The 26,812-nt window shown below is 41.3% G+C and overlaps 1 protein-coding gene and 1 non-coding gene across 2 annotated transcripts; both read left to right on the top strand.

The window, feature by feature from the left end:
• Nucleotides 1-1,156: 1,156 nt before the first annotated feature.
• PPP1R8 (protein phosphatase 1 regulatory subunit 8) lies at nt 1,157-25,063 on the top strand. Its single transcript, XM_050909761.1, has 7 exons — nt 1,157-1,293; nt 13,999-14,059; nt 20,529-20,682; nt 21,333-21,553; nt 22,237-22,381; nt 23,563-23,627; nt 24,635-25,063. The coding sequence occupies exons 1-7, from the start codon at nt 1,229-1,231 to the stop codon at nt 24,986-24,988; spliced, it is 1,065 nt and encodes a 354-aa protein (XP_050765718.1). The 5' UTR covers nt 1,157-1,228; the 3' UTR covers nt 24,989-25,063.
• On the top strand, nt 16,927-17,092 carry LOC127025210 (small Cajal body-specific RNA 1). Its single transcript, XR_007767639.1, has one exon. It is a non-coding gene; the product is annotated as a small Cajal body-specific RNA 1 (non-coding RNA).
• Nucleotides 25,064-26,812: the final 1,749 nt, after the last annotated feature.

Below are 26,812 nucleotides of genomic sequence, written 5' to 3'. Positions count from 1 at the left end.
AACTTGAAGTGTTGGCTGAGCCTGTGTGGTAAATTCTGACTTGAAAGCAAGGGAACTGTGTGTTGTTCTGCTCCTTTTTTTAAAATATTCCTCCTAAATGGTAGAGCCTGCTGCTTTGTCTACTGCCTGCTGCAGGGGGAGAGTCCTTTGGCTGTCACACCTCCGTAGGAAAATGAAAGCCCTTACTTCCTCACCATGCTTAAGAGGGAGCCTGGGTGTATTGTTTGTAGGATCCTTCCTTACTCTAGCCTGTTTTAGTCATGGAAACTGGAATTGAGAACACCAGTCCAGCTTGCTGGACTCAGGATTGCTGTAAGTGCTTGTCTCCATTCTCCGTTTTCTTTACATCATTGAACTTTGCAGTGGAACTGCTGCAGAAACTCTTTTTAACAGCAGTCTTGACTGATGTTCCTCAGCATGAAAAATCACCATCAGAAACTGTCATCGCTGGTGCTGCAGCATTCTGGCACTAAGCGTTCCTGGCTCTCAGATGTGTTTTCTACCACTCTGAGAGTTGCTGGAAACTCATTCTGGGAAGCCTGGTGCTTGCCGTGAGAGCCAGCGAAGGGATAAGCTTGCTCGTGCCGCTTGTCGTGGTAGCTATCCCTGCACCGCTCAGGGGTGCGAGGTCCTCTGCACGGACAGCTCTCAGGGGTGCTGTGGCTCACTGGGATGATACTGGAGAAATGCGATTTTTCCCTCATACAAGCTCAGTGATCTGTACTTGTAACAAAGCACACGACCCGTGTTACCTGCCATCTAACTGCCGTTCTGCCTGCTGTTCAGTAAAAAGTTGAGAGCCTAAAACGGGGTTTTGAAAACCTGTTACAGAAGGGTTTGATCCGGGTTACTCCCCTGCTGTTACAGTTAAACTTTTCACCGACCCTCCCGGTCAGCACCGGCCTCCTCCCGCAGCAGCCGTGGGGGCGGCCGCCAGCGGGGGCCGAGAAGGCGCGTCGGGGGGCGGGGCCGGCGGGCACACGGAGGCAGCGAAAGGAGCCGGCGCTGCTCCCCGAGGGCCGGGCCCTGTGTCCCGGCCGGCGCCGGGCCGCCTCGGAGCGGTCACCGGGCCGCCGGGCGCCGCTGGGCCTGGCCCGGGCGACGGAGCCCCGGCGGCGGCCCCGCCCCGCCCCGCCGGCGCCGCGCGGGGCACGCTGGGATCGCCTCCCGCGCCGGTCCTCCAGCTTCCCATCCTGCCCTCGGCCCGCCTGAATGGGGCAGATGCAAGATGGCGGCGAACGCGAACTCCGCCGGCGGCGGCGGCGGCCTCTCGCTCTTCGAGTGCCCCAGCTGGTGAGCGGGCGGGCGGGCCGGGGCCGCGGCCGCGGCCGCCTCGCCGGGCTGCTCGCCTGTGGGTGTGACGCCGGCCTCCTGCGGGCTGCGGCGGAGCGCGAGTGCCCGCCGGGCCGGGGGAGTGGCGCCGGGCCGCGGGGCCGGGCCGGGCCGGGCGGCGGGGCCGGGCCTGGCGGGGGCCGGGGCTGGCCGGGCGTGCGTGGGGAGCATGGGGCGGGAAGGGCCGTGGCGCTGAGGCCGCCTGCCCGGGCCTGCGCTCCCTGATCCCGCAGAGGTGGTGGCTGCCTGCTGCAGCGCCGCTGGGCCTGTCAGGGGGTCCAGGCTCGGGGTCGTGCAACCCTGCGGGTGCATCCATCGGCAGCGACTGCCTGCGGGCTGCCTCGGCTTAACGCCGAAGTGCAGCGCTGGCTGAAGCTTAGAATGCTTCCCGGAGATGCTGTGTCTCTTCCCAAGACCTTAAACAGAATATGTGATGTAGTACAACTTAAATTTTCTGCTCAAGTTATGTATTCAGTACGAGAAATCTATCAGCTTGAAGCTAGCCTGGATTTTTTTATTCGATTGAGTTAAGAAGTCGGGACAAAGTGATGTGTTGGAGAAGCAGTATCAGGACCGTGAATTTGGCTGATTTTAGAATCGTAGAAAAGTCTGCATTGGAAGAGATCTCTAGAAATCATCTGGTCCAACCTTCTTTTGAAAGCAAGGCCTTAGATTAGGTTACCTGGGGCCCTGTTTCATTTGCTTTGAAATTTTTGATACATTACTACATAGATCTTTGCTGTACCCTCTTCTTTGGGTGCCAGAGCATCGATTATTGAGGAGATGTGTGCAGTTATATTTTAAATCGCATAGAAAATGACACAACGTTACAGCTGAAGAGGCAAGCACTTGTATATTTGTATGAGCTAGCTATGTATGTGCATGCATGATTGCAGTCTTTAATTGCATAGTCATCTGGTTTTTACTACAGGTCCCCTACCTTTCAGTGCTTTGATTATAGTGCTTAGTGAATGGATGCTTAGTGAATATGCTTTTTAATTTTGACCTGTTTTATAAGTGCCTGCTTTAGTTAGTAAAAACATTTAACCCTCTAATGGAAAAGAACTGCGCATGTATTTTAGTGTTTTATTTGTGCTGATGTTCAGCAACAATACAAATACATATACAAGTACAATAACAAACATCTATATGAGACAAGATGGTGCTTCATAAAATCATGACACAATAGAGCAGATAAAGCCAAAAATTATTCAGTGTTAATACTTTCTGGATGTTCAACTTGAAATTTGAAATATCATACCTTTAATTTTTTTTCTTAGTGTTTTTATACAACAGTGTTCACAACTAGCATTGTATTCAGTGTTGAATTTGAATGACTTCTGCATTTGAAAGCTACAGATTGAACAGCTGGAGAAGTATAACTTGTGAAATGCCTTGTTTCAGTAACTTGCATGCTATTGCAGAAGAATTCCTAAATAAATACCATCTGGAGGGGAGGACTGCAACAACTATAACTGTGAGGGCCTCTTTAGCTACATACTTTCTGGCTTCCGCTACAAACAGGGCAGGGTCTTACAGACAGACAGCTTTCTTCACTGTGCTGGTGCTGACCTAATTTGGTTTTGAAGCACGATCCATTGCACTGAATGATCGAGAAATGAGGTGGAAAGCGCATCAGGGAGATGATCGAAGCCAGGGTTTCACACCTAGGAGTAAGGGGGTCATGTTCGGGTGCCAGGGCCTGTTTCATTCTGACATTTCTAAGATTATTGATAATTTGCTTTTTGCAAATTATCCTTTTACTATAATGTTCTAAAATCCTTCTCAGGTAAAACAAGGCTCGTATACAGACACTCTAAGGAAGCTTGTTATTTTCCCTTGGACCTGTATTGTACATATGCATATTGTAATATTTTAGAGATCGAGTTTGGGCAAGCTGTATGTTTATACCGGTGTAGTGAAAGGCATACCTGGTACAGTTTGATCATAGTCAACTTGTCATGTGTAGATGTGGCAATTAATATCAGCGAAAGATTCGTTTATGTGTGGAAAAACTTAACATTTTTCCTTAACGCTTCTTTTGAAACAGGTAAGCTGTTGTTTCATAAGTGTAAAAAAACAAAACAAAACAAAAAAAAAAATGACACACAAAAAACCCTGTAGCAGGAAGCCAATATGGATAGCTTCCAGTTACAGTGTTTATATTCTGCTGAATAGGCAACCGAAAATGAGAGGTATTAAGTAGTTATGGCTGGTGGTATTCCACTGCCTCACCCAGTAGGAGGGAGAAGCTCTTCTACCAGGTGGATTTATTTCTGCTTTATTTTGCTTGTCTGCAAAAAAAGTAGAATATATTTCATGTTAAAGCTTTACATGATTTCCTCTGGCATCTACTGAATTACAGATTCTAGCTCACAGTTTTAAAGTATTTCTTTCTTTCAGAGCAAACCAAAGAGCACACGGTTATGATATTCAATAAGTGATGGGTCTTTCACAGGAGGATTCTCCAGAGTGAAAATGGTTTGCAGTAGCAGGCTTGGACCAATAGTGTTGTTGTTTGAAGCCCTGACTACCAGAAGGTCTCGGTGTAAACGTATCCTGCAGGATCCTTGATGTCTTACACCAGCACTGAAAAGTCTTCTGTATAGGTAGCAATGTAGACCTTCATAGGGAGGGCTTTGGGTGACCAAAACACATGGAGTTGCAGAGAGTCTTCATGGTCAGTAGCAGCTTCTTCTGTAGTGAATTATCTTCAATCTCATCAACCTATATTAAAATCAAAATCACAGTCTTTACCTATCTATTTATTTTTCTGCCTGTAAGTATAGCTGCCTTGAGGACTGCAAACACAGATCACATGAGAAATATATCTTAAATATAATCAACAGAAATAGGGGTTTTTTTCTTGTCTTTAAATGGTTGCCCATGCTTTTGAGGTTTGCCTCCATCGTTGTATGTGTTCTTTCCTAACATGGATAGTGTTTCAGTATTCAGTTTCCAGAAGAGACCTCTCTACTGAAATTCAAGGTTTTCATTGGGTTTAAGTTCTGGCTTTGATTTAGTTTTTATGCTGTTATAGGTTACTTCTTCATAGTCCATAACATATTCTTTCTTTTCTTGTGTTTCCAACAGTTAAACTAGCTCAAGACAGATGAAAAATAATGAATGCTGTCTTAGTAGTACTTGCTTATGCCAGTGCTTGTTTATGCACGTACTGTAATTCCTCCATACATGTTAGCAAAGACATGGGCTATACATTTAAAATTGAACTAAGGTTGGAATAAAGATGTTGCCAATACTTTCTACGGATTAAAATTTAGCCATACCATGAGATTAGAAAATGTCTTTAGATAACAATTACATATCCTAGTTTTATTAAGACTTTTGCATACCTTCTGAGGTGGTTTTAGTGAGTAAAAGTAATTTCTGTGAGGTACAAATGATCTGGGATGAAGTTTTGAGGTGACCATCAGATGTTTAATGGATACTGCCTGTCTTTCCTTTTTGTCTTGGTTTAACCTGCATTTTGGATCGTGAATCTTTCTTTACTCTCTGTCTTGACACACCATTAGTTGGGATGTCAAGCTTGTTCTGGACCATACATAAATTTGAAATAGTATGTTTTAAAGGCAACAATTGTTCCTCTTCAATTTCTCTGAGCCAAGAACAAGCTATTCCTGGCAATGATTGTACACAAATTTCTGGAGAAGATGAGCTCTTGAGTTCTGGAAATTCCACCTTGTCCTTGAAGTTGGGCATGAAGGTGCGTACAGTAGTCACGTAGGCCAAGATTTTTAGGAAGTGGCTAAATCTAGGCTTCTGAGTCCACATTTAGAAACCTAAATAATTGACCTAATTTTAAACTAACACAATAAAATTGAAGTTGTCCTGTCTATGTCCTTAATAGCTACAACTCAAAATTTCTGACTGAGTAGGATGTACTTCAGTGAGGCTGCCGAGTTTCAACTGGATATAGCTGTTGTAACCCAGTTGGCATGTCAACATTGAATCTTAGCCTTGTCGAAGAGATACTGTCAGCTAATTTGTAAAACTTCAGTTCTGTTATTCGGTACTTCTAGCTAGCATCACATCCCAAAGCATTAATGGCTTTGTCCTCTTTTTCTGCCTTCCAGGAGCTTGGGCTTTTCTTCCTTTTCTTGGCTGTCTGTCCGTCCCTGATTTTTCCCATTACTCTATAGTTCTGCAGTAGAGGGTTTGCCATCAATGGCAGAAATAATTTATACAGATTCCTCACAGAATCATCCTGATGTAATGCACAGAGCCGTGGACTGGCCTGTAGAGCACAAGGTGAAGAAACTGAAGAAACACATTTTTCTAATACAGAAGAAAGAATTTTTGCTTGTAGGCGTTGTAATATTATAAAAACCTATGCTGGAACTTGTTTTTGTTCAGTGATGTCCCTCTTAAATATTTCATTGTTAATCATTTTAAGCAGTTGGTGTCTTCTATAAGGCCAACAAATCCATAAATGTAGCTACTATGGGAAAACCTGAACTTTACGGTGTCCAGCTGCTAGACTATATTTTGAAGGAGCTAATTATTCAAGACAGAGAAGTAGATGTACTATGTCTGCCAAAGGCTGACTTTGTCGCATGAACCAGCTTTCTTCAAGACTGTTTCTTTCAGAACACACAGGAAATGATCATTTTAGGAAGCAACAGAGGGGTTCATACAAGAACTGTGGGTGTATAAGGAATTGACTTTGAGGAGGCAATAGCAGTTGAATAGAGTCTGTGGACTGACCCTTTTAGTGTTGGGGGGTTTTGTTTATTAATTACCTTGACAAAAGTGACCACAATACTTGTTCGTGACACAAGGCACGGTCAACATAGAGGCCAGAGTATTATCCAGTCCTTTTGGTATAATTTGGAGACCAGAACAGTAAAAACAAGACAAAATGCAGAAGTGTAAGATGGAAAATAGGGACTAAGAATGAGAACTACTTCTTAAAGCCAGAAACTCACTGTTCAGCAGTAAAAAGACACAAGTTCATAATCAGAAATAAAAGGACATATACACAAGTACATAGGCTAACCACAGAATGACCATCAATCACTAGTAACATATAACTGTTCAAAAATAAATAAAAAGACTAATACTCTACCTGATGTGTAATAATATATATCTATTTGTAAGGTAGGGAAGTGTCAGTGCTGTTGCAGAAGGCACTGATGCAAATGCGTAGTCTGTTACCTGTACTTAATAAAGCTCAAATCAAACTGAAACAGATGCAGTGGGAAAATTCATTGATGGGGAAACAGCAGTCTTACTATGAGACAGAACAGAGCTTTAGTTGTCTATTAAAATAAAAACAACGCTGGTTTTCACTGGCTAAAGTAGTGATAGTACTGGGGATTTTTTTTTTTTATAGCTGAAGGGAAAGAACAAAAAAATTTAGGATGGAAATGAAAGGATTTGATCAAAAATTTAGGATGGAAATCAAACTGTCAGAATAACAAGGCTTTGGAACAGCTTCCTGGTAGGCATAAAGGTTACAGTCCGTCTTTTCTGCCTCTGATTTCTACAGGTAAATTATGCTTCCAACATAGCTGTTCTCACTCTGAAAATGTAGGAATAATCTTATCAAATAATCATTGCATTGTTGCTCACTACTTAATATTCATTTTCCTATTTAATTCAGTGCCATTTGAATTCATTTTTTGATGTCATAAAACCTGTAGTTCTCTCTAATAGAATATTTATGGCCCTGCTCTCAGGAATTAAATTTTGTATACAATTTCCGAATTTCACTGTATTCCATGGAGACTTTGTTCCTGAGTAAGTAACCAAGGGAACCAGAGTGAACCAGTAAAATCTAGTTCTGTATGGAACTGCATTGTAACAAGAAAACATACATAGTGCCAAGGTGAAGTTGGACAAATGCTTTAATACAAATGGAATGCTTTGTTCAGTTGAAGCAGCCACATTTCTCATCAGAAATCTTCCATAAAATACTGCGAAAATACAGTGCGATTTTTTGTGTTCAGGAAGATCTGTAATCACCAAGTTTGAACCACAAGCTTTTTTAACTGTATTTCTTACAACTGGAAGTTTGGCGAGAATTATTTAATGCTTCTAAGAGTAGAGGAAGTCATAAATACCTCCCATCAATCTGCATTTTTTTTTAAAGTTCAAATGCCTTAACCATCATATTTTCTCCAGACATAACAAGGTTGGATCAGAATTATTGTTCAGCTCTTTATCCAGCCCTCCTCTTCCACATGGGAAGAAACGATTCTGTGTGAGCTAAAATAATTACCCAAAAGATTTTAGCCTTAACTTTGTCATAATACCTCCTTGGATTGTCGAAATTAAGTCAACTGAACAAATTCCAGTGCTAGCTTGGTCTCAGTTTCTGTGGTGTGTATCCTGTGCTTTGAGAAAGGCATATGACTCATTTCCATCACTGATGCACAAGATCAGCAACAACGTTGTGTTCAACCAATGTCTTGGTAAGAGGAGGATAGAAAAGAGCAAAAAAACCAGCTGTACTAATTGAAAACAACAGCCCAGATGGTTTCCTATCATACTGTGGTAGTGACCAATAACTTAGGCATAAGCCTTAAGTATTTCGTCATCTTGTACATACTCTAGGCTTTTGGTCATCAGAAGCAAAGGGATTTTGTGAGCTGAAGACTCTGTCTGGGTGGTCATATTTAACAACTAACACCAGACCTGATCTCCACAAATTTTCTAATTTTTCTTTGTTAACTTACAGTTTAAGTCCACAACACTGAGTGACAGTTCTTTCCACAAATTATGCAAATGTTGGAAAAGGCACTCTCCTTGTTTTCAGATCCAGGGCTCCTTGCTTCTTGTGTTTCAAGAAATAATGAATATACTGGTTTTGTAGCATTCATTAAGAGGACAAAGGGAATGGATACTTGCCTGGTTTTTTCCAAGCTTCTGAAGACATGTACTCCTTTTTTTTTGAGTCTGATTTGAGTTTCCTGCATAACTGTTGCCATAAGTGATTTTTGTCATTTGTTCATTGGCTCCTTTTTTCCAGACTGCATATAAACATCACAGAGCCCTTGCAGAACCCTGCTCTTCCCTGACTCTTAATCATTTACATTCCCTCATGGATTAGTGGTTCTTTTCCCCGTCACACCTTAATTTCTGTAAGACCATTTGATAATTTTGTCAAAAGCTTTTTTAAAAATGCCAGTCTCCTGTAGTGATAGCCTTGTTTACATCTTCTTGGTTGTCTCCAGTAATTCTGGTGCATTGTGTGATGCTGCTTGCCTCCTCAAAAACCATGTGAATTCTTTCTCTCAAGTATTATTTTTAAGTATTATCTCAATCAAAGATATAGGAAGCTGTACTGCAGATGGTTAGCCTAGGCTCCTGTTCAGTCTGGAAAAGGAACAACTGAGAGATATGTTGAGTGTCTTGAATAGTGAACAGGAAGTCTGTAGGAGACAAGTGTTCACTGTCCTTTTGAGGAGAAGACCTAGAGTTTGCAAAATGAAATTAATAGCAAGCAGGTTTGTGGCCAAATAGTGGAGAGGGTGCTTCAGCTATATGTAGGTGATCTATGAAATTGTTTGTGTAAGATTCTGTGAATGCATTAAGTTTACATGGGGTTTTAGAGCAATTTTTGTAGAGAGCTGTTTAAACAGCAACTATGGCTCAGGAAGTCCTTGAGTTGGTAACTGTTGGAAACTGGGAGAGTATTCCTGTGTGAGGCACCCGATACTGGTTACTGGAGGTAGTTTTTATTTTGAAAAAGGTTCCTTACTCTGGGGTTGTCAGTTTGATCTGCCTGATACAATTCCACAGGAATGTGAAAGATAAGTAGAGTTCTTGAAGTCATGCAGAAGCCGCACTACTCTCTTGATTAAGTAGTGCTCTCATTTTACAAGTGAAATGGTCTAAAGGACCATGGATACAGTATTTTGGACCACTGTGTAAATAGTACACATCTTGTATGCAAGTTTTGAAGAGTATCGTTTTAAGGAAAGTTCACCTTGCAATAAAAAAAAAAACCAAAACACATTAAAAAACCCTCAGAACCCGAAAACCCAACATCCCATTAGGAATATTTTGAGTATGAAAACAGTCCAGTTTGTAACTCCCCACCCATTGTACAGGTAGTGAAAACAGTTCTGGGGTAGAGTGCCAGTCTCAATTCCCTACCCATTTCTCGTCATCCGTGAATATGCCCACTTTCTCTTGCAAGAAGTCAATTGATTTGGCTAATAAACGTCAGTTTTATCCAGATACCATGTTAACTCCTTTCCCAGGACATTCAGCTCATCTTAAGTAGAATAGAAACTATTTCAGTGCTTGATTGTATTCTGTCAAACAAGATGTTCTTTCAGCATGGTCATTGTCATCTTGGGATTCTTACAGAGGCCGAAAGGAGCAGATTATGTGTAATTCAAAGCAAGGTTTATCCTTGTTTAATCCAAGAAAAATGTTTCCCTGGCATTGGAAGAACTGTCATCCCCCCATATCGTCACGTTTCCAAAGGACGAATACTGTTGAGTATTGAAGTGCAGATTAGATGACTCTATTCTGGTCTGGCTGTTATTCAATTCCTGTCTGTCTGCTAGTTCTGCTCAGTAATACAGTTTCTACAGCTCTGCTCTCTACAGCTTCCTGAGGAGGGGAGGTGCTGATCTCTTCTCCCTGGTGACAGGACGCATGAGAATGGTTCAGAGCTGCACCAGGGGAGGTCCAGACTGCACATTAGGAAGCATTTCTTTACCGAGAGGGTGTTCAAACACTGGAACAGGCTTCCTAGAGAGGTGGTCGATGCCCCAAGCCTGTCAGTGTTTAAGAGGAATGTGGACAATGCCCTTAATAACATGCCTTAGCTTTTGGTCAGCCCTGAAATGGTTAGGCAGTTGGACTAGGTGATCATTGTAGGTCCCTTTCAACTGAACTATTCTATTCTACCAGTTTCCCAGTCAGAACTTGCCTTTATGTAGTTTCCACATCACTCCTGAAATATGCTTTAAAATTAGCATCATCAGTTGATAACTTCATTTCTCTGACAGTGAGGGTAGTTTAAGCAATAGATTGATAAACTGTTAAGTGTAAAAAAACTAGTATTTTATATCTCTTAGAATGCCTTGCTAAATACCATCTGGGTTTTGCAGTTTGTTACTTCTTTTTATCAATTCTCATGAACTTTCTGACACTTCTTTGAGTTCCTTGGACTCATTCTTAATGAAGAAAAGCTCTTGTGTGGGATGTCCTCTCACCTCTTCTCTGATCCGGAGAATTCATTTAATGATACTGTTATGGTCATGTTCTCCTTGCCCATCAGCCTCGTTAATTCTCTGGAAGGCTTCTTTTCTCCCAAGTAAGCCTTTGGTGATTCAGTAGGCAGACTGAAAATAGCATACTTTGTCTCAGTTAAACTTACTGAACTACTGATCATTAACAACTAGTCCACTTGCAGGCCTTATTTTAAGGTCGCTTGCAGAATGCTGACCTGTAGAGAGCAGAAGACATTCAGGCAGTGGGGACTGTGATACACAATCTGGAAGGTACAGAAGGGCTTCTTGTTTCTCTTTTTCAAACGCAAGCACTTGTGCTGGAGCCAAGTTCTGATGTGAGATCATTTGTCTTGGAGCAGTGCTAAGCCTGGCTGTCCGTATGTGTTCTACGGAGAGGAGAGTCTGTTGACCTCAAGTGATTCTCCATCCTTCAGAACAGTGTAGGAAAACTAGTTTAGTGGATATTTTAGCACATTAGTTAGTGGGAGAGGACTTTTTTTTTAATATTGGAAAGAAGAGGGAAAAAACTGCTCTCCTCTAACAGCACAGTACCAAATTTCTAACAAACTTTCTTCTAGTAGATTTTTGCAAGAGATTTTCTTTCAATGTTTCACTTCCTTGATGCATGAGGTGAGGGGTCTGATAGGGCAAAGCATGTGAAGGGTTGTTGATACTTCCAGATACAGCCATTACTTCTGATCTTTGGTGGCTCTGGAACTAATAAGTTTTGAATATAAAACTGGAAAATCTTTCTACTTTTTTCATTAAAAGGCTTTTCAAGAATCTAACTTCAGCAGCCTAAGCTGTGACATTGATTTAATCTGTTCCAAAGGGTTTTTCTACCAGAAATTATTTCTATGAGTTTGTTTTGATGGTATCATAATCAGTATTTACAGCCTTATTGTGTTCAGTGTTTTGCAGGCATAGGTAGACAGGGGAAATACTGTCTACAAAGGATTCTCAGTCCAAAAGAAGCCAGAGAATAGATAAATTTTTCAAGCACCTTAATTCATAGCTGAAGGCACTATCTTGTGCTGCTGCTGGGCTTTTTTTCTGTGTTCAAAATAAAGTTGAAGGTAAAAGCAGAGTAAAAATAACAGCAAGGGTGAAACTAAAAGTAGAGAGGGTGATGAAAAATCAGAGATTGTATATGTCAAAAGATGACCATCAGACAGGATTCAGTTTACAGAAGAGGAAAGTGGTTGTGCTAGAGCACTTGGGAGCTTTTCCGTGACCTAACAGGTATGTTGAGGATGTTGCTAAAATGCTTTTAGGACAGGCTGACCGTTGAGTATCCAGGAAGAGATCACTGAAAAGAAAAGCAGAGGCCAGACTGAGTAAGTAGACTTGCTTGTAGAGTTAATGTGTTGAAAGGTTTACCTATTTGGAAGGAAAAAAAAAAAAGGTGGGGGAAGCAGCTTTTGTTTGATCAAAGTAAGGCAGGCTGTGTGAAAGTTATCAAAAGTTGTGTCACAGAGTAACTAGAACTTGGCAATTTCAGTGCAGTGGAGAAAAACAAGTTTGCCAGTGCTCAGGGGCAGAAAGAGGAAACACTGAGAAGTGGACATGAATCTGTGAATGAAACCTGTCTTGCAATGAAAAATGAGCACTGAGATCTGAGGGGAGCTGAGGAAGAAACAGCACTTAGGTGTAACCTGGGTGTATGATCCTAGAGCAGTACTTAAGAGGAGGCGGTCCCCTAGCTGTGCTGGAGTGACTGGAAGAGTCAATCCTTGTAGAACTCATCAAACGGACTGTGTATCTTCATTGGGAGCATTTTAGTTACTGGTCTTTCCCTCACACCACTGTAATCCCATTTCTAGGAAGCAGTCACTATTTTAGCAGATTGCCCTGGAGCTTTGCATCCTCTGCTTTTGCTGCTGCTGTTTGTTCATCCAAAAGAATAAGAATCAATATCAGCCATATTCATCTTATCCGCAATCTTAGAGAAGGGCTTGGTAAGAAAACGTGTGAAAGTCCAAACTGGCATATTCAAGAAGGGCCAGAGAGAGATCTGAGCAGGCTAGTATAATGGATTTGGAGCAAGAATACAAAATGCTTGTGCAATACTTGAGAAAGAAATGAAGTAGAAATAAGAGGACTGTGTTCTTGTATGAAGTTATCTAGGAGAGCATATGTGTAGTAACCGCTGACCTGGGGACACAGAAGAAACCTTCAAATTGTAAGGCACGTCCCAGAAACGTGAACATCTATATTTGACCCCCTCAAACAACTTCAATTACAAGTGACCTTTCTTTCTCCAGCCATGCTGAGAATGTCACTACCTGTTGTCACTGTTCTCTTGGCTTGCTCTGTGCAGTGAGCAAAGCAGTAAACAGGAATGTGATCTCCTCTGCGGTTGTTCTTCAGAAGGGCAGCAGTGTAGCTGAGAACTGGGTCACTGCTATTGCCTAGAAAGTTGGTCCAGCCACAGAGACAAGCAGCAGTGCTATTATCAGTGAAGAAGTACTAGAGATGCAGATGTTTAGAGATCTGAGCAGAAAAAGATCGTTTGCTGTCTACAGCCAAAGATCGTATGTAGTGAAGGGCAGCGTGTTGATACCACAGTGGTGTACTGGTTTTGAGCATTGTAAATACCAAATATGTTTTTGATGCTGCTAATCCTCATGGGTGCTCCCGCATCCTAGCACCGTTTTGCTGTGCATTGCCGAGTCCCATGTGCCTCTGCTCCCTTTGTGGGAATAATGCTGTCTGACTGGTGAATCTGCTTCACAGGAGGTGAGCAGGGATGGAGCTATAGGGCTGGGGGAGCTGAGCTCCTGTTTGTTTGAGAATTTGGTGGAGGAGGATTGTACTGTTGTAGGGTAGGGGTCCCTCTGCCACCTAATACTGTAGTCTCTTCCATGTTACTGTGTTGGTAGAAAGTTTGATTATAGGGTAAGTGTGGAGGAACACGGGCTATTGGCCAACATTTTTATAATATTACAGGTGTGTGTGGAGCCCCTTTCAGGTTTTTTGCCATTCCACTCCTAGAGGGGAAAGATGGTAGAAGTTTCCATTCCTCTCAGCAGCTAAGGGTAGAGAACTACTGTTTTGAAGGTAAGATGAGAAAACAGAGCCCTTGAGCAGGCTCTTAAGCAAACAGCCCCAGCCTATCCCCTTCTCTAGTTGTTGGCCTCTTCCTGGCCTCATATCACATTCCCTTAGGAGCTGCTCTGTTCATTTTGTAAATTAGCTATTTTTCACCTGGAGAAGTAAAGCTTGTAATGCGTCGTGTCCTGTTAGCTTAACTCTTATTGTAAAAAATCATGTTTATGTGTTGTCAGAAGGAATCTGCAGGGAGGAAGAGAAAATGACTGTGTGTTCGTATTTTCCCCAAAATAATTCTGCTTACATTTGTGTAGGTTTGGTCTGTAGCTCTAATAGAGTATTAACTTTAATAAACTTTTTATTAAATGTTTTGATACTATATTTTTCTTTCTTTATTTTCCAGGGCAGGGAAACCACCACCTGGCTTACATCTGGATGTGGTCAAAGGAGACAAACTCATTGAGGTATGAAAATAGGTTTTGTATGTATTTGGTGTATCGTATACCTAGGCACCAGCAGTAGAACATTTCCCAGCATTTTCCACACTTACTCATAAGTATTTCCTTTCTCTCTCATATTGTTATTTTCAAATCAGTTTGTTTTACTCTGAAACTTCAGAATGAAGTGAATTTGCCCTTGCCTGTACTCTAAGGCTGTCTCATACTATGCAGTGCTTCCATCAGTTATCTTCTGATTAGGTGCACTGTTTGAAGGGATGCAAAACTGCAGTGCTCAGCTAGCAAACAATGACACTTTGATTCCTGAACATTAAAACTGTCCTAGTAAGACAGAGAAAAAAAAAGTGTTTGTAAGGGAAACTCAGTACTTTGCAGAGCCTTATTTCTTCCAAACTTAATTTTGGACCAAAGTTGACGTTTTGTTTCCTACAAGATACTTATGTAGGAGGTATCAGAGTGCAGCCAGAAGGCACCTTGTCTTAGGAACTTCAGGAGCAGAAACTCTAATAACATGGGGAAAGAAATCTCAAATACAAAAGAGTAAGAGTAAAAACTCTTCACTTTGTACTGCTTGTTTGAGATACTTGTCTGGTCAGTTTATTTTTTATTTTGTGTTACAGTAAGGTTAACTAGGCATCCTGTATTTTATAGGATTGTTGCCCTGTCCTACAGTATGAAATACAGTATGATTTTTCATCCCATGTTCTGGATCTGCGAAGTGTTGTGATTAGCACAGATACAGTGAGTTATTTTTATTACAGCAAAGGAATTTGTCTGATATATGCCACCTCATTCTCTATTTCATATTTTGTCTTATATCACGCTAAAAGTAGTAAATAAAAAAAAAAGGCTCTTTAACATGGTTGGTATAGAGGACCCAAGCCAGTGAATGTATTTTAGATGTGGAGAAACTCCTAACTTGCAATTGACTGAAACAGAGAAATGTTTCTGGGCAGCCAAAGTTTGCAAAGTTGAGCCAACTTTTCTGAACAGAAACTTGGAAAATTAAGAACTCAGTGTTAGATCAAGAAAGATTTAGGTAGCTTAAATTCTTGGCTGGTTTTTAACGTATGCTACCACAGGAGCATCAGACAGTATTAAGTGTTCCTTCTGGTGTCTAGCAGGAGAGATTTACTGTTTAGAATTTGGTTAGTTACCAGAGGATGCTTTGCATAGGAAAGCAGATAGAGATGTCACAAATAGGTATCTCACAAATAAACTTCTGTTTTCCCAGGCCAGAAACCAGTAAAATGAGGCTTTTCTTTATAGTCCATTACTGTCAGTTTTACAGACTGTTTTGAGAGAGTGCTCTTACTCTGGATTTAAAGGCACAGAAAATTGGCAAAGCCAGTCTTGACCTAAGAGATCTTTGTTCAGCCTTAATTTGAAAGGAATTAGGCACTAACATTTACTGCATCTTCACAGTAGCTCATTAGTTCATACAAGACATGGCTGAGTTGGTTCATACCTGCTACTCGAACTACGTTGGAGCTATCCTTCACTGGCTCTTTCTAGGCACTATAGCTTTCATACCCTTTGCATTGTGTTTGTCTTCAAACCATGGACCTTGTATTCTGCTTCTCATGGTACTGTTACATGTTCAGAATAATTTTCAGAGGTTAGAGAGCTGTAGTAGGACTGCTTCTCAGCTCAGCCTTCTCACTGTGATCCTAGCAGTAGCATCTGGGGTAAGGATTGTACTTGGCACTGGGTTTTCCAGTATTTCTTTCAGGCTGTGTAAATAAGATTCAGCGAGCAAAGCCAAATGGCAGTGACTTTGGGTTTTTTGGTATGTGGCAGGTGGTGAAACATAATGCAGCCTTCCCACCTGGGAGACTTATTCTATGAGATGAGGGGGGGTTTGTCATGTTTCTTTTGAATTTTTGAGTGTGGAGAGAGAGCTTTAGGATGAAAGAGTTTATATGGAGCTCTCTGCTGAATTAATCCTCAGGTGCTAGGCAAACGTCTATCATGGGAGTCCTGGTCAGGACTGAAAAAAAAGCAGCAAAATGCCATATGGAAGCTGAGGATGCACCGTTGATTTTGGCAATGGATGAGCAAATTTGGTGTTGATAAATTGACAGTCAGGAATACCATCCTGTGGTGTCAGACTCTGAGGCTGTGCTGCCCAAAGCTTTTGGACCTACAGGAGGCCCAAGTTGGCTTTGTAAGCCTGGGGTCTCTGACCGCATTGGGAAAGTGTGTGGTACAAACATCCTGATTCCCTCTTCCTACCATCGACTCTCTTGATAACCTGAAAGAGGTTCTTTCTGCTGCCGTGCAGAGCACTGTTAACAGCCATTGGTAGTCTGCTATCCCAGTACTCCAAGGTTCAGTAGGGGATGTGATCACACAGAGGTTACAGAATGACTGTAGAGTTTGTGTTTTACCTCCTGAATATCTGATGTTGGCTGTCAGTGTTACTGAGATCGGTGAGGTACAGCTTGCCTGCCATTCACTGGGTAAGAGGTGTGCTGAATGCTGTGGCAGGCGGTGACCAGGCGCAGGCACCGACGTGTGCAGCACAGAGGTCTGGCTTGCTATCGTACTTCGGTCTGCTGAAGTAAGAATCAGAAGAGCTGGCTTGGTGGGCAGGTTCTAGCAGGCTGTTCTAGGTAGCATGTATGCCTGCTTGTAGGGTTGCTTTGTGGCCTTGCACACTGTGTATAGGTGATGACTTAAGTCCTCCAGACTGTGGTGGTTACGTGAAACAATGTACTGTATGTATGGGAACTGTGCAACAAATTAACAGCACTTGAATGTGATCCATCTGTTTCCCTGTTTGGTACATGTGGCAAATAGTTTTTCAGTTTTGTCTTTTATGGTAGACAGCAGTAACCAAGAACAAACTTTCTTAAATCTTGTGTATTACTGAGCACTTGATACTAACCGAGCCATCCGTATCGCAGGTCTTGTGCAGAGGTCTGAGGTACATCTTGTGATTGCTGGGTCTGAAAAGTGCAACACTAAAACAAGCCATGAAGTGTTTAAGCTCAGTGTATGAAGGATGACACTGGGTTATAACTCAGAGGCACAGAAAATTTTGGAAACATTATCTTGAAGTAAAGGCAGTAAAATTATTTTCTCTGTTGATGATTTGTTGCAGTATTTCCAATTTATGAATTTGTTTGTGTCTTTGCAAAATCTCTTGAAATGCTCTCAAGTGAGAATGGTATTGTTTTGTGCATAACGGGTGCAGATGAAAATTTACGGGACACTTTTGGTTTCAGTTGTGGACAAGAATGAGAAGTTGGTTGACCAATTTTTATGGTACTTGAAATTGTGAGGTAACAGATAACTGCTTGCGGAGCTGAGCACTGAAATGTGGAGTAATGAATCAGCTTCTGAAGATCCACTTGTTTGTGTCAGAGTTGTGTTTACACAGGATATTTTTTTCAAATTCAGAAGAATAAAAGGAAAAGTTAGTGCTCGTCCTTCTTACAAAGTGGCATCATAGAATTCATTAGTACAAAGGTATTGAATTTGGGAAGACTCAGAGTGCTGAACTGAATGAGTAAGGTACTGCATAATATTGGACATAAATCCATTGCTGTGAAGTTGAATCCCCAGAAAACCTAACCAGCATTTCTCAAAAGATGTATTGTAACAAACACTATGGTATTCACAGATCAATAGCTGGATGAAACAACTGTAATCTTAAGGGAAGATATCAGTGAGACTAATGGAATGATAGCTGTTGATTAAGGCTTGCAGGGAAAAGCGTAACAAAAGTACACTAGCATGAAGAATGTACAGGGAGGAGATTGACTGATCTATTTACAGGTGGAATAAAAAAAAAAAGTGAAATAATATTCAACCACAAAGGACTGAGGAAACCATGTACTAGTTTATGCTCTTTATTAGTGGTTTATACGTTCTGGTTAATTCTGAGGGGAGGATCTTGTGAAAACCTGCATTTGTAAAGAGACAGAAAGTGATAATAAAGTAGCCAGGTGAGAGCAGAATCCAGTAGACTGTTTCAGTATATTGATTTCTCAGGTTTTTTATCTGAATTATACTGAGGCTTTGAGGTATGCTATTCCCCACCAGACACAAATAGGTTCAGAGGAGACACCCGCATGTTTTAAATGTCCCAGTTGGAGGAAAATCACTTGCATTTTGCATTTGCACCTCATTTGTTACCAGATAATGTACTTGAAGGTGAATTGCTAATTAAGTGTGATTCCTGTCTTATCAAATGAGATGTGGACTCACAAAGAAGATTTTTTTTTTTTGTAGTTAAAATCTAAGTATTGGCGCACTTGTGGATTTTCTGCCAGCCTATGTATCACTGAGGGTACTGATGAAGTTGTCATTCTATCTAGCTGTTTGTTTTCACAGAACTTCTTGAAATTTAGTATCTTGTAGTGCTGGTTGAAATTGGCCAGTTGGTTAAGTTATTTGGTTTAGTAGTAGGTGTTGGGCGCTGATAGGTACACACAGCTTGATCACCTAAATCTTGTTATTTTAAGAAAGCAGGCCAAAATATGTAAGTCAGTAGATTTCAGAAAGCATTTACTCTCATGAAATCGTGCTTAAAATGTGTACCTGGAGTTAGTTGGGAATAAGACATTAGCAGATTATTACCTAAGGGACCAATTAATTGTAAAGTCGTCATGATGTGTACTAGTATGGAGTTGAGTTGTTCAATTAATTCTTCTAGTGACCTAAAAGAGAGAATAAACATACAGAAATAAATTAAATACTTATTACAGAATACCAGATTATGAGAACTTGCAGCATGGGGGCTGACAAATGTTCAGCAGAACAATGAGAAATTGAACCTAGAAAATGTAGAACACATTTGGGGGGAAAAATCTGAAAAAAGTCAGTGGGGAAGTGACATCTGAATGCAGCAGTGCTAAAAGCCTTGAAGTTCATAATTGGTGGGCAGGTAAATAGATGTAACTTTGCAAGGTGATCTGTAGTAGAAAATGAGGTCCGTGTGATTTTTATGCTTGCAGATATGGCAGAGGAATATAAATACTATGTCTTATTCCAAGCTGTCTCCTTATTTTCTGTATGATTTGGTAGTGCCACAGAATAAGTGACTGTCTAGGTGCTCATTGTGTCAGTCTTTCTGATAGCTCAAAAAAAACCCCAAACCAACTACCTGTAACTAGTCTGATACATTGGCTCTTTCTAGCTGAGCATGTAGTTTATACAGCTGTCAAAACTGAGGAGCAAACAACTGATTGACATGAATGCTGCTGCCAGAAAGGGAGGTCCTTCCTCATCACACAGTCCTAGCGCATATAATCCATTGCTTCACTGGAGCCAGCTGGGATACTCATCTGACTGAAGGCAAACTGATTCAGTCCACTAAAACAGTAGAAGACTAACGCAGCCAAAAAGTGCTTTGCAAGCTGAAAACTTTACTCAGATTTGTGTCAGTGTGATTGAGGAGAGGATTGTATAGCTGGGAATGGAAGGAGGGAGAGGGGAGAAATGCTCATGCTCTAGCAGGCAAAATGTTAATTCAGCTCAGACCATCTCATGAAAGCAATGCTTTCCTGAACTAAGATCTGGTTTTTTTCTGATGGAAAATGTATCATCAGCATTCCCTTGATGGTGCTACTGAAATGTTGTGTGGGCTTTGGTAAATGTTTCAAAAAGCAGGAGAAGCCATCTGTTAACAAATCCGTAATGCATTGCCAGCCTTTGACTTGTGCAGCTGGAAGCAAGAAAACACAGGTTAGATTAAGATCTTGGAGTACAGTGAGAAAGAAGGCTTGCACTGCTTAGGTACTTCAGCATTTAGGCGCAAGGAGTTCCTTTCAACAACATTGTCTGATAGAAATATGCTGTGTACACTGTAGGACTGTGTCAACATGTTCCGTTGCTTTTCAGAGATGGTTTATGTAACTGATATTACAGTATGTAAGATCTTGTTTGAAGAAGAGATTAGAACTAGGATGAATTAAGAAGAAATGCTTAAAATTAATGATTTACTTGAATAGACTAATATGGATTCGTATCACAGTACATACTCAGTATAGTTTTACATCTTTATTATAAAGGTCTGAAATCTTCTGTATGTCTATTTCTATACAGAAATATAATTTTTATGTTCTGTATCAGACTGGAGATCATTTAGCATAGATTCCTGGCTTAGGCAGGGCCCAAGGTCATCTGCATCAAGGAATGCATAAAAATCATTGGGAGCAGATGAGAGAGAGATGTCTCTTGTATGAGACAGTCTCATGCTTTGAAGAGTTATTGTCCGTCCCAGGCTGTCTTCTATTGGCTGTTAAAGAAGGGAATAGCTGGGACTCTTCCATATTCAGCTGGTCTGATTTTACAAAGAGAAGATTTGAGTTTCTGTATTTAAGTGTCAGACAAAACTGAAATTTTGATTAGTTGTTGATGCTTTGTTTTGAATTTGCTCTGTTTATTCATGTTCTTGAATTTTTTCAGGAAGATCCAAAAGATTATAGGAGTCTAATATGCTTCTCTGTTTGATATTCTACCTCAGAAACTCATCATTGATGAGAAGAAATACTATCTCTTTGGGAGAAATCCTGATCTGTGCGATTTTACCATTGACCACCAGTCTTGCTCTCGGGTCCATGCTGCCTTGGTCTATCACAAACATCTCAAGAGGGTTTTCCTCATAGATCTAAACAGCAGTAAGTAGTGTGACGTTTAACCAGATAGAAGTACGATATTTCAGTGCTTAAACATTTCTGAATCTGAGACACTTTTTCCCTTTGTTGTTGTTGTTGTTGTTGTTGTTGTTTGCACTGTATGGATAGATGACTATAATCTGAATTAGCATCCTAGTGAAAGATTGGCAAGGGTTAGGGGCAAAGGAATGTTTGCTCCAGTCAGCTTACATCTGCTTCACTTGGTGTTTAAAACAACATTTCTAGACTCTCTTAAGAGGCTAGGGGAGAGGAGGAAAGTGACTTGGCCTTCCCTTCACAATTTTAATGAAGCTTTCTCTTCTGAGGGTGGTTTCCCAGGATCTAAAACCTGACATACTGTTTTTTCCACTGAAGGGATGATTCCAGGCATGGTACCTTGGGACCTACAAGAATCCAGAAAGTAAATGGTGTTTGTCGTTTATTTCCGTGACTTTTTGAGGACTTCTGATGTGTGTTATCTTAGTTTGTGAGATGGTAGGTAAAATGTACATAGCTAATGTTTTCAGCAGTACCTCAGTGCCTTGTATCTCGGAGCAACCATGTACAGTTTCTGAACTTCTCAAGACTTGAACTCGAATACTGTGAGCCCAAGCTGATGACTAACAGACTATTTTGCATTTTGATGTTCTCAGCACATGGCACGTTCTTGGGTCATATCCGTTTGGAACCTCACAAACCCCAACAGATACCCATTGACTCCACGGTTTCATTTGGCGCTTCTACACGGGCATATACTCTGCGAGAGAAGCCTCAGACACTGCCATCAGCAGTTAAAGGAGATGAGAAAATGGGCGGTGAAGATGAAGAGCTCAAGGGCTTGCTGGGCCTGCCAGAGGAGGAGACAGAACTTGACGTGAGTACGATGGCACATTGTGCCTAGATGGCATTTCCAGCTAAACGGATTCCCCACTTGTTTGCTTAGGTTCAGGTTCTTAATTTCTTGGCCTTGAAGATAGTCTGAGGTGTCTTCTGCTGGCACATATGCACAAACCATCTCGTTCTGCCGTGATAAGCCTGTGATCATGCTGCTTGCCAGAATCAGTGACCTAATAATCCTACTATTCCAATGGTCTTCTCACAAAGACTTGCCAGGGAGTACGCGTTCTCCAACTAACATTACCTCAGATCATGGGTGATTTCCCACACTGTTCCCCATTGCCAGATAACAGTGAATGCTGCCCTGTTTCTACAGTTAGCTAGTGAAGAGGAGAAAGCAGTGTATGTGGCATTCACAGGATTGTTGAGGTTGGAAGGGACCTCTTGGGATCATCTAGTCCAGCCCCCTTGCTCAAGCAGGGTCAGCTAGAGCAGGTTGCCCAGGATCATGCTCAGTCAAGTTCTGAATATCTCTGCGGACAGAGACTCCCCAACCTCTCTGGGCAACCTGTTGCAGCACTGGAGCACTTTTTCTTCCTAGGTGTCTAAACGTTGAAGCTAAACAGTGTGCTGTGGTCTTTTGCTATGCACAATCATGTGATTAAATCAGACTTCATACACTAGTTGCTTAAACTGTTTCATCTCCAAATTTGTCATTAGAACCTGACAGAGTTTAATACAGCCCACAACAAAAGAATTTCCACGCTAACCATTGAGGAAGGGAATTTGGATATTCAGAGACCAAAGAGAAAACGGAAGAACTCCAGAGTGACATTCAGTGATGATGATGAAATCATCAATCCAGGTAAGTAGTTTGCTTTAATCTTTAGTTGATGCCCTTAAGGCCCTCTGTCCAGTATTCTCGTAGGGATTCCTCATGGCTGCATATGGATAAGGAGAACAGAAATTTTGCAGTCAATATTTGGGATCTGCTATTTCAGAGCAGCTGCCACGTGTCTCACTTAAGTCTTTGATCTCTCTCTCTTTCTGCTCTTCTACCTGTAAAATAACTGCATGATTTGTGCAGGACAGGGATATCACACTCAGCTTCATATTCAAAATTCTATCAGATGTTGGAAAAATCTCATGGGTCCAAAAGGAGGGAAGTGTTTTAAATTTTTTGCCTTCTTTAGAATCTAAATGGGAACTGAACTTGATTGTTTTTCATCTGTCCCTTAATGCTTTCCTTACCTGTTGCTAATGGATATCTGTCTCAAGCTCAGAGGTTTTTTGCTACTTGTCTGCGTATCTGAAACAAGTCATCCTCATTCAAAATGATGTTTCTGAAGATGTATCCAATTCCTAATTAGTCATTTTTCTCCCTTAGCTGTTTTATATTAATGGCATTCCTATTAATGAAATTTTATATGGATAATATTCCTATTAATAAGAGTAGCTTATTAATGAGCATGCATTTTAAAACGTAGTCTGGAGCTAGTTTCATTTGGCAGTGTATACCACCCAGAATAACCATTTTGATTTCCGATGTTATGCAATTTAGTGCTCAGAACATCCTAATGTAAACAGCAGTCATTCGCATTACAAAAAAGATAACTTTTTCAGACTTTCAGAGACTCTACATTGAATTGTTCTGACTCCTCCTTCAAAGTCCCCCAAGGACTTCAGGGAGCTGTTGTGCCTTTGAGCACGTGCAGTGCCTTGTCAGCAGCACCTCTCAGCCCAGAACTCCAGTCTGTCTCATCAGTGCAAACTGCCCATCCATCTGTTCCCCTTCCCCATTCTCCATTTGAGTGGAAGCCTTTCTTACCAGAATATCTGATGAGCCCACTTGAGACAGAGCCACCAGGTGTCCCCTTAGCTCCTCTCTTTATTTGGGCATGCTCGTGCTTACTGAGAGCTACTGGAGTGTTGGCTTTGAGAAGAGAAGGTCCATGTGCCAATTCTTCATATAGGTTCCTTTACCTGACAGATGTTCTATCTTTTCCTGTATTCTTACTGAAGGCTTCACTGTTCTTGCCTTTACAGAGGATGTGGACCCTTCTGTTGGGCGTTTCAGGAACATGGTACAGACAGCAGTAGTCCCTGTTAAGGTACAGAGTAACTCCCAACTTTCTAATTAATACATTACATTGATGAACTCACTTTATGAATTACACCTTAGAAACGTAATGTTCTATGGTAGGAAGTGTTCTATTGTTAAGCAAAAGTCGTGTTCATGTTTCACAGTTGTCTTTTTTTAGCAGATTTGACCATTTGCCTTCAAATCCAGCTTTAGCTCTTTTCTTTGATAACACATGAGATCAGTGGCAATTTTTTTTCCTCCCAAAAAGAAACTCTTTCCAGAAATTCAGTATGGTAGTCCTAGGCATCAGTTAAAATTGTGGGAAGTGTGGAAAATAGAAAGTAAAAATGAGAGGTTGTTTGTTTAAATACTGTAAGTGCTAAAGATTTCATAAGGTTGTCTACTAGAACTAGCAGGGTTTAGACTTTGCTCCAAGATGAGTGTGTTGCCAGTGCTATATTTAATTTGAATATGCTGGGAGTAGGGAAGATTTGCAAAACTTCAGGGTAGCTAAGCAACAGTGTAATGGCAATTTCACTTGTTGCTGGTATACACTAAGTAATGTATGTGGAAAACGATAATTCTACATAAAACCCAGACTGCAGGAGAAGATTCAAATGATCAGGAGCTAGACAAAATCACCCAAGTGATCTAGAAGTTGCAGTTTCTTACTGTGGGGGGAAGGAGGGTCAGTGTTACTGACTAAAGACCTACTCGGTCTTGCGTGCAGGACAAGATCAAGACTGGCAAGCATGTACAGGAGGTAAAGAGGTGCTCAGACCTGATCTAAGTTAAACCTGAGCTTCAACTTCTGTCATCTCTTCCTGCATTGTCCACCTTTAAGAGTTTATTATTAAGTGGTTTTCAAGGAAACCCAGAAGAAATCTTCTGGGACAAAGAGTGGGACATGGTCTGTAAGCACTTCATATGTGGCTGGTCTAGGTGCCTTTTTGGAAAAATGGCATTGGCATCCAGTTTAAATAGATTGCTTGTTTCACGTATTTTGAATAATTCTTTAAATACTTCTGTCTACAGAAAAAACGGTTGGAGAATCCAGGCTCATTGACCACAGATGATTCTGCATCACGACGTATGCAAAACTTTCCCTACAGTGGAGGATTATATGGTGGTTTACCTCCAACTCACAATGAGGCAGGTTCCCAATCGCATGGCGTCCATGGGACAGCACTCATTGGTGGTCTGCCAATGCCCTACCCCAATCTTGCCCCAGATGTGGACTTGACTCCTGTTGTGCCCTCAACAGTTAACATGAACCCAGCTCCAAACCCTGCTGTCTTTAATCCTGAAGCTGTGAATGAACCCAAGAAGAAGAAATATGCAAAGGAGGCATGGCCGGGCAAGAAGCCAACCCCTTCCCTACTGATCTGAGCTGGGTTTTGTTGAGGGAGGGTGGGAGTACGAACTCCAGAAACTGTTCATGTGCAGTATCGTCTTTTTAAAATTTCAATGTCCTAACCAGATGTAATACCAAGATTGGAGAAGTGAAATATCCTTTAAAGATCTGTCTTCAAACATTTTTATATGTCTGTTTAAAAAAAAAAAAAAAAAAAAAATACAGCTCCCATCTCCTTTTGAACCAAAATATCTGGCAGCCTTTTCTTAGCCATTACTGTCCCCAGAGGTCTTTACTCTGAATTTTGATCCAGAAGTTGAAGGGGCAGAGTCACATAGTTTAATTATCATTTATGGCATGACCCTGCAAATTCGTGTATTTAGGTGTCGTGCTTACTATGAGTAATGTTGTTCCTGCTGGACTTGCTCATAGCAGGTCAGCTGTATCAGAAGTAAATGTTTGTGGGGCCAAGCCTTTCAGAAATCCCATTGGTATGAATTCTAAAACTTGCAAAATATAGGTCAGCTTTTATTTTTTACATTTTCAAAACCCCACCAATGTGGGGCATTATCTTTTTTCTTTTTTTTTTTTAGTTTGGCTACAGCTTGTTTTAGTTTCCACCTGAAACACTACAGCATCCCATTAGTTCATGAGAACGTGGAGTTGAGATGGACAAGAAATAGGTGCACTTACTTAGCTGTGGTCCAGTATTGTACGATGGAGTGCTGTGTGGATGGCTAAAGGGGTGCACACGTGGATGGATCTGAGCTTGTGTTGGTGCTAATGGCAGCGTACAAGCATGGCAAGCCCAGGAGCGTTTGACTGGTGGATAGGCACTATCTACCCTGTACAAACAATAAACAACAAGGTAGTGTTGACTCTCTCTCCTGTGATAACTTAGGGTGGAGTTAACGCAGAGGAGAACAGTTTCTTTTAAATTTGGTGGCCCTTTTAACTTAGTTTCATTTTTATTTGCAAATGGAACTTGTGAGCTTGGAGTGTATGTGAGATGCATCAAGACACATAAAACTGAGCAGCCATCAGCAGTTTCAGAGGACTTGCATGTTTAATAACTAAAACCACAATCTGCACGCTATTTTGGCTGCTAGTAACAGTGGGTGAGAATTGAGTACTACTTAAAGCTAGAATATGAATTCTCAGTAGAGAATCTGCCTCGCCTTCAATAAAGCAGTGCACAAGTTGGTTTCATAATACTACATTTTTTGACTTCTTCACCACTTTTTCCCATTGAATAAAATGAGAAGCTTGATTTGGATTGTTGCTCTAGCCCTTCAAATCCTCGGTTTTAGATTTCAAAATCTGGTTCACATGTATTCAGACACTATGTCTTTACTTTAGACAAGGTAAGGCCAGAGCTCTGTTTTTCTTAGGTTTACTCTTGATTTTTTTACATTCTATAATGCAGTTCAGCCACGTAGTCACATTCCTTTGTTGTTTGGGGGATTTCTTCAAGAAATGTGCACTAAAATGACAGTAGTATACCCAGCTGTTCATTGTGTACAGTACTGTAGCTACCTGGCTAAGTAGTCTTGTGAAAATCTGATGGTTGCTGGAGCAGTGCTGTGTTACAGTGCATCTGGTGTGCTGTATGCACTAGACCTGTTTTGGACAGATGCTCCAAAATCAGTGTGACTTCTGCATCTGCAGAGTGATTGCTTCTATCATGTTATTGAGGTAAAAATGAGCTCGTAGCTACCCCATTCACAAGAGCGACGGCTTTAGAGACTGGTTTGTTCCCCTCCCTGCACCATCATATCTAGCTCAAACTATTATATGGATGAATACAGTACCTTCTCCATGATATAGTTGTGCCGCTCTGTGTTTAGTTGCTATTGAAT

The sequence above is a fragment of the Gymnogyps californianus genome, chromosome 22 (assembly GCF_018139145.2).
Source record: "Gymnogyps californianus isolate 813 chromosome 22, ASM1813914v2, whole genome shotgun sequence".
Lineage (NCBI taxonomy): Eukaryota > Metazoa > Chordata > Aves > Accipitriformes > Cathartidae > Gymnogyps > Gymnogyps californianus.
Note: the sequence above shows the minus strand (reverse complement) of the source record. Positions and strands in the feature narration are given on the sequence as shown.

Excerpts from the sequence above, each read along its gene's own strand:
- PPP1R8 (XM_050909761.1), top strand. The coding sequence starts at position 1,229 with ATGGCGGCGAACGCGAACTCCGCCGGCGGCGGCGGCGGCCTCTCGCTC. Across the intron at positions 20,683-21,332 it reads CCTCATAGATCTAAACAGCA|CACATGGCACGTTCTTGGGT; the intron begins GTAAGTAGTGTG and ends TGATGTTCTCAG. Across the intron at positions 23,628-24,634 it reads CAGCAGTAGTCCCTGTTAAG|AAAAAACGGTTGGAGAATCC; the intron begins GTACAGAGTAAC and ends TTCTGTCTACAG.